We start from the raw sequence: 16,038 nt of genomic DNA on the forward strand, positions 1-16,038 counted from the left end.
TCTATATAATGGTGTATGTTTTTTGTTTGTTTTTGAACATAAAACATTTTATATTACAGCACTGTAATGCGCTCTTATGTATATCTATTGTGTAATTCTGAGCTTAAAGTTTCATTATTTGTATTGTGTAAAACTATGATTAAATATATTATATTTGTCCATCTAGTTCAATATGGCTATATGAAAGTCGTAGGGTGATGATGATGATGATGATGATGATGATGATGGGGTGACACGGATTGATAGATGAATATCCAAGACAAGAGGTTTCATGAATGCAATCCCTGTATATTACGCGCTTTCATTTATTTTTTAATCAAGCCGACACTCACAATTTACTAGTGTAATTGCTCGCAGAACAAATGTTTTACGCTGATATACATCGCCCAAGACAAATTGACTATCCTTTTATCCAGAGGCCTCGCTGTCTACGCCGACTCCACTCAATATGTTGTTCCAGAATACCTTTGATGGAGAATGAGATACATGTCTCCATATCCACTAGATGCCGAGACAGTTCTCTCTGTGTGTGTGTGTGTGTGTGTGTGTGTGTGTGTGTGTGTGTGTGTGTGTGTGTGTGTGTGTGTGTGTGTGTGTGTGTGTGTGTGTGTGTGTGTGTGTGTGTGTGTGTAGTGCAGGTTTACCTTGAACGAATTCCTCAGCCAGCCTAGATAAAGACATTTTCATGGATTTGAGCACATGGGTAGGATTATTATTTCATGGAAATTGCTGTGAGTTTTGAAGTGAAAATAAAAGTCGACAACGCATCATTTGGAGGCCTGCCCTTCCTGGATTTGGGTCGACGGGGTCGGCACATTCTGAAGGAAAGAAAAATACATATTGTGGAAGGATAGACCACAGCTAATGCTGCCTATACTCTAACGTAGCACCATACTCAGTGATGTAAAGTACTTAAGTAAAAATACTTTAAAGTACCACTTAAGTGGTGTTTTGTGGTATCTGTACTTTATTTTACTATTTATATTTTTGACAACTTTTACTTCACTACATCCTAAAGTATGAATGCTTAGCAGGACAGAAAATGGTCAAATTCAAGCACTTATCAAGAGAACATCCCTGGTCATCTCTACTACCTCTGATCTGGCGGACTCACTAAACACAAATGCTTTGTTTCTGAATGATGTCTGAGGGTTGGAGTGTGCCCATGGCTATCCGCAAATAAAAAAACACGAACAATTGTGCCAACTGGTTTGCTTAATATAAGGAATTTGAAATTATTTATACTTTTACTTTTGATGCTAAAGTACATTTTTGCAATGACATTTACTTTTGATACTTAAGTATTTTTAAAACCAAATACTTTAAAACTTTTACTCAAGTAGTATTTTACTTGGTGACTTTCACTTTTTCTTGAGTCATTTTCTATTTAGGTATCTTTACTTTTACTCAAGTATGACAGTTGGGTACTTTTTCCACCACTTCCCATACTTCTAGTCGAGTTTACTGCTGAGTCATTGAGACTTGTTGTGCTCAGAATCATGATCATTTGATTTGTTTTAGACAGGGGTGAAACTTTCTTGACACTTGAATGACCCGAAGATAACTCAGGCCAACCGTTGACAGAAAACGAGCCTGCTGTTTGTGTTTTAACCACTAGGTGGTAGCCTAAGACGGTCATTAGTTTTACCTTGAACTCCAAGGAAAATTATAAATAATTATGAAATCGTAAAACAAATTTAAACTAATGAGGAAACATAGTATTTCCATATCACAGTGAACTGCAGAGGTGGATTCGTTCTATTGTGGTGTCTGTTTGTGTTTTTAAGACATAGGCTGAGTAAAATATCTTTCTCAACTCCATATGTTGGGATCGTTAAAAATATCGACTATGCACCACACCCCAAACACATTCTAACGGTATTTTGTCATAGTGAATCTTGCTGGAGCTGAGCTGGAACGACTAAAATATGACACCAAAAATATAGGGGGGGGGGGGGGGGATTCGGAAATTATAGGCTACTTTATTCAAAGCTACATTTCAATCAATTTAAATTAAGCCTTCAACTTTTCTATTTATATTCAGTATGATTTGATTAATTTGTTTTGCATCTTTGTACTTCACATGTGATTTTTTTTCACATTCATCAAATTTACAAGAATGACTTGAGGGCCGTTCTACCTGTCCATCTACTGCAGTGGTTCCCAAACTTTTTATAGTCCCGTACCCCTTCAAACATTCAACCTCCAGCTGCATAACCCCTCTAGCACCAGGCTCAGCCACTCTGAAATGTTGTTTTTTTGCCATCATTGTAAGCCTGCCACACACACACACTATATGATGCATTTATTAAAAATAAGAATGAGTGTGAGTTTTTGTCACAACCCGGCTCGTGGAAAGTGACAAAGAGCTCTTATAGGACAAGGGCACAAATAATAATTTAATAATAATCAATAATTTTGCTCTTTATTTAGCCATCTTACATATAAAACCTTATTTGCTCATCAAAAATTGTGAATAACTCACCACAGGTTAATGAGAAGGGTGTGCTTGAAAGGATGCACATAACTCTGTGAAAGGATGCACATAACATAATGTTGGGTTGTATTGGAGAGAGTCTTAAATCATTTTCCACACACAGTCTGTGCCTGTATTTAGTTTTCATGCTAGTGAGGGACGAGAATCCACTCTCACATAGGTACGTGGTTGCAAAGGGCATCAGTGTCTTAACAGCGTGATTTGCCAAAGCAGGATACTCTGAGCGCAGCCCAATCCAGGAATCTGGCAGTGGCTTTTGATTAAATTACATTTTCACATTTACATTTACATTTAAGTCATTTAGCAGACGCTCTTATCCAGAGCGACTTACAAATTGGTGCATTCACCTTATGATATCCAGTGGAACAGCCACTTTACAATAGTGCATCTAAATCTTTTAAGGGGGGGGGGGGGGTTAGAAGGATTACTTTATCCTATCCTAGGTATTCCTTAAAGATTTGGGGTTTCAGGTGTCTCCGGAAGGTGGTGATTGAATCCGCTGTCCTGGCGTCGTGAGGGAGTTTGTTCCACCATTGGGGTGCCAGAGCAGCGAACAGTTTTGACTGGGCTGAGCGGGAACTGTACTTCCTCAGAGGTAGGGAGGCGAGCAGGCCAGAGGTGGATGAACGCAGTGCCCTTGTTTGGGTGTGTTTGGGTGTAGGGCCTGATCAGAGCCTGAAGGTACGGAGGTGCCGTTCCCCTCACAGCTCCGTAGCGTTCACAGAACCGCTTGTTGCAATTTCGATGAGGCTCTCTTGTTCAGATATCGGTAAGTGGGCTGGAGGCAGGGCATGAAAGGGATAATGAATCCAGTTGTTTGTGTCATCCGTTTTGGGAAAGTACCTGTGTAATTGCACACCCAGCTCACTCAGGTGCTTCGCTATATCACATTTGACATTGTCCGTAAGCTTGAGTTCATTTGCACACAAAAAATCATACAATGATGGAAAGACCTTTGTGTTGTCCTTTTTTAATGCAGACAGAAAGAGTTCCAACTTCTTAATCATAGCCTCAATTTTGTCCCATACATTGAATATAGTTGCGGAGAGTCCCTGTAATCCTAGATTCAGATCATTCAGGTGATAAAAAACATCACCCAGATAGGCGAGTTGTGTGAGAAACTCGTCATCATGCAAGCGGTCAGACAAGTGAAAATGATGGTCAGTAAAGAAAACTTTAAGCTCATCTCTCAATAAAAAAAAACATGTCAGTACTTTGCCCCTTGATAACCAGTGCACTTCTGTTTGTTGTAAAAGCATTACATGGTTGCTGCCCATATCATTGGATAATGCAGAAAATACACGAGTCCTTGCTTTAATAAAGTTAACCATTTTCACTGCAGTGTCCAAAACGTCTTTCAAGCTGTCAGGCATTCCCTTGGCAGTAAGAGCCTCTTGGTGGATGCTGCAGTGTACCCAAGTGGCGTTGGGAGCAATTGCTTGCACTCTGTCATGGCTTTTGCGCCATCAGTGCAGATACCAACACATCTTGACCACCAAAGTCCATTTGAAGTCACAAAGCTGTCCAGAACTTAAAAAATATTCTCTCATGTTGTCCTGGTTTCCAGTGGTTTGCAGAATAGGATGTCTTCCTTAATTGACCCCCCAGAAATGTAACGGGCATATACCAGGAGCTGTGCCAGGCCGGCCACATCTGTTGACTCATCCAGATGTAACGCATATAATTCGCTGGCTTGTATGCAAAGCAGTAATTGTTTCAAAACATCTCATGCCATGTCACTGATGTGTTGTGAAACAGTGTTGTTTGATGAAGATATTGTCTGTATAGTTTTTTGGGCCTTTTCCCCCAGCATTGTCCCAGCCATATCCGCAGCAGCAGGAATAATTAAGTGCTCCACAATAGTATGGGGCTTGCCTGTCCTAGCCACTTGGTAGCTCACCATATAAGACGCTTCTAGCCCCTTCTTATTAATGGTATCTGTCGCTTTTATACATGTCTTACTACACGAAAGTCGTCTTTATTCTCGCTCAAAAACTCCTGTGGCTTATTTTCAAATTGTCATGTTTCGTTTCTAAATGTCTGCGCAAGAGTGAAGGTTTCCTGCGAGAGAGTAACGGTTAATGTGATTGGATGTTAATTATTTGATTTGGCTACCTGTACTTGACTTTGTGCTGTTATTTTGCTGAACACAAGATGGTTTAATTGTATTTAATGGCAGTGAAATGAGGCTACTGAGACGAGAAAAAAAACTTACCCAAATATATACCCCGTTGGAAAATATAAATGTACTGTTTGAATTTTTATTAAAAAAAAAAAGTGAATCACATTTTTATTTGGCGTACCCCCGAAGCCATTTCGCGTACCCCAGTTTGGGAATACCTAATCTACTGTATCTCTGTCAAATCTCTCAGGTGTAGTTCTAGTGCGCATGGCTCCTCCCCCACCCGTTCAAATTTGTCAGGACAGGAAGAAGACTACTGTGGATGTGTTTGAACGTTGTCACTCGGGAAAGTTAACTTGTTGCAGTAATGGACACGATTATGGGAAACCCACACGACTACCGTGTTGTATAGAAACAACTTGTATTAGTAGGAAGAACCGTCTATGTTCACCGAGTTTTAAGATATCTAACGTTAGCCACTACTGACAGGGAGGCACTCAATATTTGCAAGGATTACGGGCAACCTCTTTCTTTGGGACGACAACTGTGCAACATTAACTAACTAAAAGTAATGGTAAAGTTGTGTTTGGTGCAACAACAAAGAGTCGTCAAGAGTGGCTCCTATACGTTTTCCTCCGGCTGTTTGGGGGTACTTTAAATTTCCCTCCTTTTTCCATCACAGGCGGGGGTTCGGGTTATTGGCTAGCAGCTAGCTAGCCACTCGCTAATAGTAACTAGTCCAAAAGCAGTAACATTAGGCGAGTACATACAGGCATCAGGGGCTACCCAGACTTTTTTTTCGTTGGAAAGGACAACTTTTCATAACTTGGTAGCGAGGCGTCAGTTTGTTTTTGTGTAAAAATACGGTTATCACCGGGTGTGTTCGTGAGTTTATTTTTGTTCTCCCTTTGAGGAAATTGTCTAAATCACAATGGATCCTAATGCGGGGAATTCTGCTTCTGCTCCCAAAAGCAAGAAGGACAAAAAAGAAAAGAAAAATAATGAAGATGGAGACGGGAAAAAGAAATTTGTACGTATTCATATTTCACTGATTGTGAGTTAGCTAGCTTATGCACTCATGTTCAATGTTATTTATGAGCTCTGATGGCAACATGCTGAACAAGTGTGGACTCATCAACAGCTACTTTTTGGTAGAACAAGTGGCTTGTCATTATATCACTTGTAACTCTGTCTAGCGGACCTGCTTGTGATTATATTTAATTTGCAACCAGTTATAACATTATTCAGCGTGTTTTGCGACAACTCCGAAATCTGCAAGGCTAATGTCAAACCTTGGTTTGTGAACACATGAGGAAGTAGTTAGTTAGCCACCTGCTGATACTCTGAAGTGTTGCAATGAGTGACATTGTAACAAACTGCATGACTCGCGGTTTGGAAACTGTAACCCGGTAGCAAGTTATGTTGTTTTATTTTGGAGATAATTCGGGGTTAACAGGTTACTGTCTCCGGATTGAACCAAGGTATAGTTTAAAGTACATTACAGATATGGAATATATGTTATTTTACACGTCCGCAAGCAAATTCATTGTCTCCCTTGCAGTCTACTATTCGGAAATGTAATTTACACGTTACAATGACAGAAACGATTTTGAATGGGAAATTGATTTAAATCATCAACATAAAGAATATGCTACTTTGTATCGTAGAGTTAAACACTGACGTGTTACATCGCGCTGACTGTAGTAACCTGGTGGAGGTGATGTAATAACATCATAGCCAGTGAGTACCCATGGCAAGAATGGATAATTCAATGTGATGAACGATGTCAGCAAAATGTCCATGAAAAGTGGTCTGTGTCATTTTCGGTTGATCATCTCAGCTCTAACACAGAGGTCATTAGATCGACCCTACCTGGACACACCTCAAGCAGAAATAACCCTTCCCAGCATGCACCACTGCCCCCACCTGATGCTCATCCCACCAGACGGAGGCCACTGATTGGCTGATGGTGAACACACCTCGTTTTAGGACACTAACAAAACCCTTGACCTCTACCTGTTGAGTTGTTCAGATTTGGGGGGTTGCAGGGGGATGGATATTATTAGTAGACATTCCACAGTGGATTAAAAAGCGCAGTGTTAGAGATGACATGGCTATGAGGCTGAGTCAGATATATGCATACAGCTGCAGAGTATGTAGCCTAAAGCGAGTGCGCTTTGTCTGTCCTAACTGGATAAGTGACTTGTGTAATAAGTCTGCTATGCCAGAGCAAGCAGGCAGAGGAAGGCTTTCGCTCACTGCAGGAATCTCATCCTCTACTTGTACCTTTTCCTCTCTGACTACATTTTTAGTTTTCTTTATTTTCATCACATTCACATGCTGTCTGTTGTCTTTGTCTCTGTTTTAGCTCATGTTGTTGAGTTCGATGAGCATCTGGAGGATGGAGCTTTGTTAGGCATGGATCAGGAGATCATTGATCCATTGCTCTATGCTACTGACGTAGCCCACTAGGTGACGATCGCTATGGTAGGCCCATGTGTTGAGTCCTTGGATTGGGTGGGTGTAATGTGTTGTTTGTCCCAGTGTCAGTCAGGCTGGACACAGCTTGTCAACTCACTGAGGAGAAAGTGACAGAGGTGATAAAACATGAGACAGCCTCTGATCTTCAAACATGCTGGCTGAAGAGCTGTGTCAAGAACCGTGTCAGTGTATATCTCTGTGTTGGTGTGCATTCTGCATTATACTTGTGTATGTGCACACCTGCGTGTGTGTGAGAATGGCGAAGACCAGAGAACACGCCATTCTGTGCTACTTAGCTAACTTTAGTAAATCCCTCTCTCTTCCCTTTTAGGGCGTATATCTAAATATTGGATTATTGTGTGTGGTCTGCAGGTGTTTGACCTTTTAATGTTAAACTGTATCTGGTGTAGTAAATAGTAAAATGAAGCAATGGGCTGTTCAGTGACAACATGGGCTCACCTTTTAAACTCTTCAGTTGTATTGAAAGAATGGGAGTCATTTCTGCTTTTCTTTGTCAAACATCCTTTTTCTTGGACAGAATCCCGAGTGTTTTTTCGTTTACATTTTTCTCTTCATTTAGGAAAACAATCAGGCTACAGTACAAATCCAGCTATTACTTCATTTTACTATTTCAAGGTTTCTTTACTACGTTTCAAGATTTTAGAAGGCCAGTTTGAGTTAGTAACTGGGTGTACATATCTGCTTGTTATTCGCTAACAAAGACACAAGCCTTCTGACTCTTCGGTCTATATTTGTTGCAGGAAGTTGTGCAAAAATGAAAAGCAGGAAATTATTTTTTTTCTTCCCCAGTAACCATTCTGTCACTACACTACCCCTCCTCCTCACCATCTATTGTGGCTGGGCCCAGAGGCACCAGTGTGGGTAGTAAATACGTTTACACAACTCCACTCACTGTTGATATTTTGGACCATACTCTTAAACTGAGAAGGCGCACTGGGCTGCTTCATGTCTGAGAAGGCGCACTGGGCTGCTTCATGTCTGAGAAGGCGCACTGGGCTGCTTCATGTCTGAGAAGGCGCACTGGGCTGCTTCATGTCTGAGAAGGCGCACTGGGCTGCTTCATGTCTGAGAAGGCGCACTGGGCTGCTTCATGTCTGAGAAGGCGCACTGGGCTGCTTCATGTCTGAGAAGGCGCACTGGGCTGCTTCATGTCTGAGAAGGCGCACTGGGCTGCTTCATGTCTGAGAAGGCGCACTGGGCTGCTTCATGGCGTAAGCATGCAGGGCCTTACTCCAACACAGAGAGCGATGAACGAGGGGATGGCATAACTCAACTGGAGCCCTGTTAACCTGCCATGTTTAGCCTCCCCAACACACACACACACACACACACACACACACACACACACACACACACACACACACACACACACACTTCTAGTATCAGGGGATGGCATTCCTCAGCTAACCCCTGGTCATCCCAGGCACCTTGTTAAACTGCCATGATGTTTTTCTGTCAGTGAGTCTGACCCATGTTTCAGGTGAGAACCTGACCTCTGATCCTCATGGTCGTGGCAGGCCTACTCAGAGCTACACGCCTGTTTGGTCAAGGGATTATTCACTGAACCCTGGCTGGCCAGCATGCTAGTTATGTTTCCTACTGTAGTTAGCATTAGCTAGCGCTAGTCAGCTGTACTTGCGCCAAAATTCAGGTATTTGTCATCCTGTAGCTCAATCTACTTTTTAAATAGGGAGCCAACATGTTTTTAGCACTTATTTCCTTGACTGATTAAAACTTTATTTTCTCATGACCTTCTCTTGTCTCTCTGCAGCAGACATATAGTGAGCAATATGTGTGGAACATCAAATCACAGTATCGAATCGCAACACATGGAATTGAGAGAATCGCAGTTCAAATCATATCGGCAACTAAGTATGGTGATATAGTATGGTGATGTCCCTGGTAATTCCCAGGCTGAAGGCTAGCACAGGGTGTATGAGCTGTGTGCAGCCATCAGAAGTGCATAGTGCTTGGATCTGCCAAGCATGGTCATGCACACGCCCAATCAACCACGTCTAGATCCTCTGTGTGACTGATCCCTGACAGCACTTATCCATTCCAGCTGGTAGACTTTATTTCCTTTCGGAGTCGCATATTTCCTGCTGTGGCTTTGCCACCTGTAGGTTCTGCAGCAGGTTACATCACCATAGTAATGCACACTTCCTGATTTTTGTTGTTGTTGTTGCTTGCTGTCCAATAGGAGAGTGCTGCACAACTTACTAAGGTGTCTCGCCTCACCCAGACTTAACATGAGGATATCTTAGGGTCAAATTAACTTGAAATTGCCCATTATAATCTTTTAGTTTTTGATTTTATCCCAAGAGTATCAATTGAGTGAGACGCCGAACTGGTATCTTTAAGTCATGGTGAAGTTCTTGAATGGTGTTATTGGAAATGCTTGCCACTGTCTCGACCTAGAGTGGGGAGTGGTTTGTGTGTGTAGCTCTTTACTGACGGCCAGGGATGTTGAACTATGAGGATCAGCAGCGACTTACCTACCTGCGTCTAAGTGCTTACTCAGATACTCTTATGGACGTGCAGACATAGACACCCTCTAAGAGGGGGCTTTGTTCGAGGGCTTCTTGTCTAATCCACCCCAAACCACACATTTCTAAGATTAACAGTGTTAAATAACACGTATATGTTATTTTTGTGGAAATCTGTTGCCAGCTCAAGTCGACAAAACCCCCCCCCGCAATGCTCTCTCTCTAGTCTAAACAAACTGAACAATCAATTTAGGAGTCTCTCTGAGTGAGTAGAGTCAGTTGCTATGGCAACAACGGCCCTTTCCCACAGACACACGGCGCATTGCAAGATGGTACTTGAAGGAGAAACCGAGTTGAATAATTTGGTACACTATTTAGGTTGGGCACATCTAAGTGAAATATCTACTTTGTCATGACAATATAAACAGATGGTATGGCCATACTTGTCTAGAATACATCCTTCTATTGGCTGATTAGGTGATCTGGAATGCAGGTAATTCTTTTAAAAGCGTTATGAAACGTGATAGTGTGCTCTCCAGTGACGAGAACCATGTAGCCAATGTTCCCTCTCATTTTTTGGGGCACTGAGCAAAGTTCAGGTCTGCAGAGCACAAACTTCCAGTGTGCGTTTACTGTGAACACTGAGGCTATATTCGCTTTAAGTTCGTTTTAGACAGTGGTCAAGTAGGCTACTGTGGTTATGTGATCATAATGTAGGTCTACCATCAAACAGAATGGAGAAAATGCATCCCCTAACATTTTAACATGGAAATAGTTGTTCTATCATTCAGCCTACAGCAGCAGCCAATGTGTGGTATTCAATGTAGGCTTACATTCCATGAGACTTTGGAAAAAAACATGCAGGGCTTCACAATAACCTGTTTAAAAGTGAAACCACTTTAAAAAATAAAGTACATTTATTATTCCTATACCATTATTACAGAGAATCAAACAAATTATGCTACCCTCTGCCTATTGGCTACTTATTCAAGCCTTACTCAAAATACAACACTGCCCCTTTAAGACAAAAAAAGCTCTTTACCTGACTTGCTTTTGAACATTTTGTGCTCTTGTTGGAAGCAATCACTCCCCTATTGCTGACTACAAATGATCTATAACTGGACTAATAACTAGCAAAGGATATTTAAAAAATGTGCACACATCAAAACAAGCGCATCTACTCATGACCACTCTTGCTGTAAACATAGTCCAGTTCAAAGTGAACGGCACAGATCCATACTCCTATATGGCAATGGTATATTTGTATATAGGCCTACTGCAGTTCTGATTGGTTTATGCCGCACCGGTCTGTGAAGAGTATGGGCTGAGTAGTGTGTCAATGCAATAGCATCCTACTCCCATGCGTTCTGCCTACAACAAAATGTATTGCATAGTTGGTTTTGTTTCTGTATGTTGCATTGGTTAATGTGGTTAATATTGCATTGATTCGATCACAGTTCCCACAGTAAAGGGAAACATTGATAGTGTTAACTGACAGGGAAAACTCTAGAAAGTTGAGTGAAGTTCAACCTAGTGCTTCTCTGTGTGGGCTGGTATTTCTTCTGCACGGCAGTCCCGGGGAGCTGCACACCTGCTTGCTTGCAGATTAGAGGGAACATTGCATGTAGCTGGGACGCGTTCCTCTACGATTTCCTGATTTCACAGACGGACCACTTAGAAGTTAAATCATGGGGAAAATTGTTATTGAACATAGGCTTTCATCAAATTGACAGGAGTTTCATGCTTTTTATTTCTGGGGGTGGATTATCCCTTTAACATATTATTTTAGCACTGACTTGAAGTTAGCATCGTTATGCCTAAAATCAGCCGTGCAAATCTAAGTTAGCGGCATGCCTAGAGGTTGACCGATTATGATTTTTCAACACAGATACCGATTATTGGATGACCCAAAAAAGCCGATACCGATTAATCGGCCGATTTTTTTTTTAAATATTTTTTTTTTTAATTTGAATTTTTTATATATAATTACAACAATACTGAATGATCACTTATTTTAACTTAATATAATACATCAATAAAATCAATTTAGTCTCAAATAAATATTGACATGTTCAATTTGGTTTAAATAATGCAAAAACAAAGTGTTGGAGAAGAACGTAAAAGTGCAATATGTGCCATGTAAAAATGCTAATGTTTAAGTTCCTTGCTCAGAACATGAGAACATATGAAAGCTGGTGGTTCCTTTAAACATGAGTCTTCGATATTCCCAGGTAAGAAGTTTTAAATTGTAGTTATAGGAATTATAGGACTATTTCTCTCTATACCATTTGTATTTCAGATACCTTTGACTATTGGATGTCCTTATAGGCACTATAGTATTGCCAGCCTAATCTCGGGAGTTGATCGGCTTGAAGTCATAAACAGCTTTAAGCATTGCGAAGAGCTGCGGTCAAACGCAGTAAAGTGCTGTTTGAATGAATGCTTATGAGCCTGCTGCTGCCTACCACCGCTCAGTCAGACTGGTCTATCAAATATCAAATCATAGACTTAATTATAACATAACACACAGAAATTCGAGCCTTATGTCATTAATATGGTCAAATCCGGAAACTATCATTTCGAAAACAAAACGTTTTTTCTTTCAGTGAAATACGGACCCGTTCCATATTTTATCTAACGGGTGGCATCCCTAAGTCTAAATATTGCTGTTACATTGCACAACCTTCAATGTTATGTCATAATTATGTACAATTCTGGCAAATTAATTAGTCTTTGTTAGGAAGAAATGGTCTTCACACAGTTCGCCATGAGCCAGGCTGCCCAAACTGCTGCATATACCCTGACTGCTTGCACGGAACGCAAGAGAAGTGACACAATTTCCCTAGTAAAAATAAATTAATGTTAGCAGGCAGTATTAACTAAATATGCAGGTTTAAAAATATATACTTGTGTATTGATTTTAAAGAAAGGCATTGATGTTTATGGTTAGGTACATTGGTGCAACGACAGTGCTTTTTTCGCGAATGCGCTTGTTAAATCATCACCCGTTTGTCGAAGTAGGCTGTGATTCCATGATAAATTAACAGACACCGCATTGATTATATGCAACGCAGGACAAGCTAGATATACTAGTAATATCATCAACCATGTGTAGTTAACTAGTGATTATGTTAAGATTGATTGTTTTTTATAAGGTAAGTTGCTAGCAAGCATTAAACTTACCTTGGCTCCTTGCTGCACTCGCGTAACAGGTAGTCAGCCTGCCACGCAGTCTCCTCATGGAGTGCAATGTAATCGGTGTCCAAATACCGATTTGTTATGAAAACTTGAAATCGTCCCTAATTAATTGGCCATTCCGATTTAATCGGTCAACCTCTAGTCATGACACTTAACCGGAACATAGCATGAAGTGGCCTGAGCCAAGCAACAGATTCAGTAAGCGCCATTTCTCTCTTAGTTACAATTCAGGTAGCTAGAGCTCTGTCTTTGGAATACAGAGAGAGGTCAATCAGGGGTCATAACCTCTCACTCTCTTCTGAGTGTTCTTCTCACTGAAGTTACCCTCTCTTCCCAGCACTCTGTCCCCCTCTCGTCCCAGCACTCTGTCCCCCTCTCTTCCCAGCACTCTGTCCCCCTCTCTTCCCAGCACTCTGTCCCCCTCTCTTCCCCGCACTCTGTCCCCCTCTCTTCCCAGCACTCTGTCTCCCTCTCTTCCCAGCACTCTGTCCCCCTCTCTTCCCCGCACTCTGTCCCCCTCTCTTCCCAGCACTCTGTCCCCCTCTCTTCCCAGCACTCTGTCCCCCTCTCTTCCCAGCACTCTGTCCCCCTCTCTTCCCAGCACTCTGTCCCCCTCTCTTCCCAGCACTCTGTCCCCCTCTCTTCCCAGCACTCTGTCCCCCTCTCTTCCCAGCACTCTGTCCCCCTCTCTTCCCAGCACTCTGTCCCCCTCTCTTCCCAGCACTCTGTCCCCCTCTCTTCCCAGCACTCTGTCCCCCTCTCTTCCCAGCACTCTGTCCCCCTCTCTTCCCAGCACTCTGTCCCCCTCTCTTCCCAGCACTCTGTCCCCCTCTCGTCCCCGCACTCTGTCCCCCTCTCTTCCCAGCACTCTGTCCCCCTCTCTTCCCAGCACTCTGTCCCCCTCTCGTCCCCGCACTCTGTCCCCCTCTCGTCCCCGCACTCTGTCCCCCTCTCGTCCCCGCACTCTGTCCCCCTCTCGTCCCCGCACTCTGTCCCCCTCTCGTCCCCGCACTCTGTCCCCCTCTCGTCCCCGCACTCTGTCCCCCTCTCGTCCCCGCACTCTGTCCCCCTCTCGTCCCCGCACTCTGTCCCCCTCTCGTCCCCGCACTCTGTCCCCCTCTCTTCCCAGCACTCTGTCCCCCTCTCTTCCCCGCACTCTGTCCCCCTCTCGTCCCCGCACTCTGTCCCCCTCTCGTCCCGCACTCTGTCCCCCTCTCGTCCCGCACTCTGTCCCCCTCTCGTCCCCGCACTCTGTCCCCCTCTCGTCCCCGCACTCTGTCCCCCTCTCGTCCCCGCACTCTGTCCCCCTCTCGTCCCCGCACTCTGTCCCCCTCTCTTCCCCGCACTCTGTCCCCCTCTCTTCCCCGCACTCTGTCCCCCTCTCTTCCCCGCACCCTGTCCCCCTCTCTTCCCCGCACTCTGTCCCCCTCTCTTCCCCGCACTCTGTCCCCCTCTCGTCCCCGCACTCTGTCCCCCTCTCGTCCCCGCACTCTGTCCCCCTCTCGTCCCCGCACTCTGTCCCCCTCTCGTCCCCGCACTCTGTCCCCCTCTCGTCCCCGCACTCTGTCCCCCTCTCTTCCCCGCACTCTGTCCCCCTCTCGTCCCAGCACTCTGTCCCCCCTCTCGTCCCAGCACTCTGTCCCCCTCTCGTCCCAGCACTCTGTCCCCCTCTCGTCCCAGCACTCTGTCCCCCTCTCGTCCCCGCACTCTGTCCCCCTCTCTTCCCAGCACTCTGTCCCCCTCTCTTCCCAGCACTCTGTCCCCCTCTCGTCCCCGCACTCTGTCCCCCTCTCGTCCCCGCACTCTGTCCCCCTCTCGTCCCCGCACTCTGTCCCCCTCTCGTCCCCGCACTCTGTCCCCCTCTCGTCCCCGCACTCTGTCCCCCTCTCGTCCCCGCACTCTGTCCCCCTCTCTTCCCCGCACTCTGTCCCCCTCTCTTCCCCGCACTCTGTCCCCCTCTCTTCCCAGCACTCTGTCCCCCTCTCTTCCCAGCACTCTGTCCCCCTCTCTTCCCAGCACTCTGTCCCCCTCTCTTCCCAGCACTCTGTCCCCCTCTCTTCCCAGCACTCTGTCCCCCTCTCTTCCCAGCACTCTGTCCCCCTCTCTTCCCAGCACTCTGTCCCCCTCTCTTCCCAGCACTCTGTCCCCCTCTCTTCCCAGCACTCTGTCCCCCTCTCTTCCCAGCACTCTGTCCCCCTCTCTTCCCAGCACTCTGTCCCCCTCTCTTCCCAGCACTCTGTCCCCCTCTCTTCCCAGCACTCTGTCCCCCTCTCTTCCCAGCACTCTGTCCCCCTCTCTTCCCAGCACTCTGTCCCCCTCTCTTCCCAGCACTCTGTCCCCCTCTCTTCCCAGCACTCTGTCCCCCTCTCTTCCCAGCACTCTGTCCCCCTCTCGTCCCCGCACTCTGTCCCCCTCTCGTCCCCGCACTCTGTCCCCCTCTCGTCCCCGCACTCTGTCCCCCTCTCTTCCCCGCACTCTGTCCCCCTCTCTTCCCCGCACTCTGTCCCCCTCTCTTCCCCGCACTCTGTCCCCCTCTCTTCCCCGCACTCTGTCCCCCTCTCTTCCCAGCACTCTGTCCCCCTCTCTTCCCAGCACTCTGTCCCCCTCTCTTCCCAGCACTCTGTCCCCCTCTCGTCCCCGCACTCTGTCCCCCTCTCTTCCCAGCACTCTGTCCCCCTCTCTTCCCAGCACTCTGTCCCCCTCTCTTCCCAGCACTCTGTCCCCCTCTCGTCCCAGCACTCTGTCCCCCTCTCGTCCCAGCACTCTGTCCCCCTCTCTTCCCCGCACTCTGTCCCCCTCTCTTCCCCGCACTCTGTCCCCCTCTCTTCCCCGCACTCTGTCCCTCTCTCTTCCCCGCACTCTGTCCCCCTCTCTTCCCCGCACTCTGTCCCCCTCTCTTCCCCGCACTCTGTCCCCCTCTCTTCCCCGCACTCTGTCCCCCTCTCTTCCCCGCACTCTGTCCCCCTCTCTTCCCCGCACTCTGTCCCCCTCTCTTCCCCGCACTCTGTCCCCCTCTCTTCCCCGCACTCTGTCCCCCTCTCTTCCCCGCACTCTGTCCCCCTCTCTTCCCCGCACTCTGTCCCCCTCTCTTCCCCGCACTCTGTCCCCCTCTCTTCCCCGCACTCTGTCCCCCTCTCTTCCCCGCACTCTGTCCCCCTCTCTTCCCCGCACTCTGTCCCCCTCTCTTCCCAGCACTCTGTCCCCCTCTCGTCCCCGCACTCTGTCCCCCTCTC

General features: G+C 45.6%; 1 protein-coding gene across 1 annotated transcript in view; it reads left to right on the forward strand.

Moving 5' to 3' along the window:
- The first annotated feature begins 4,938 nt into the window (after positions 1-4,938).
- LOC120061901 (protein diaphanous homolog 1-like) overlaps positions 4,939-16,038 on the forward strand; it is a 67,908-nt gene continuing 56,808 nt past the window's right edge. The window contains exon 1 of the mRNA XM_039011679.1: positions 4,939-5,649. Coding sequence (XP_038867607.1) covers positions 5,551-5,649 — 99 coding nt within the window. The 5' untranslated portion in view covers positions 4,939-5,550. The remainder of the gene's footprint in view (positions 5,650-16,038) is intronic.

The sequence above is a fragment of the Salvelinus namaycush genome, chromosome 17 (genome assembly GCF_016432855.1).
Source record: "Salvelinus namaycush isolate Seneca chromosome 17, SaNama_1.0, whole genome shotgun sequence".
Classification (NCBI taxonomy): Eukaryota; Metazoa; Chordata; class Actinopteri; order Salmoniformes; family Salmonidae; genus Salvelinus; species Salvelinus namaycush.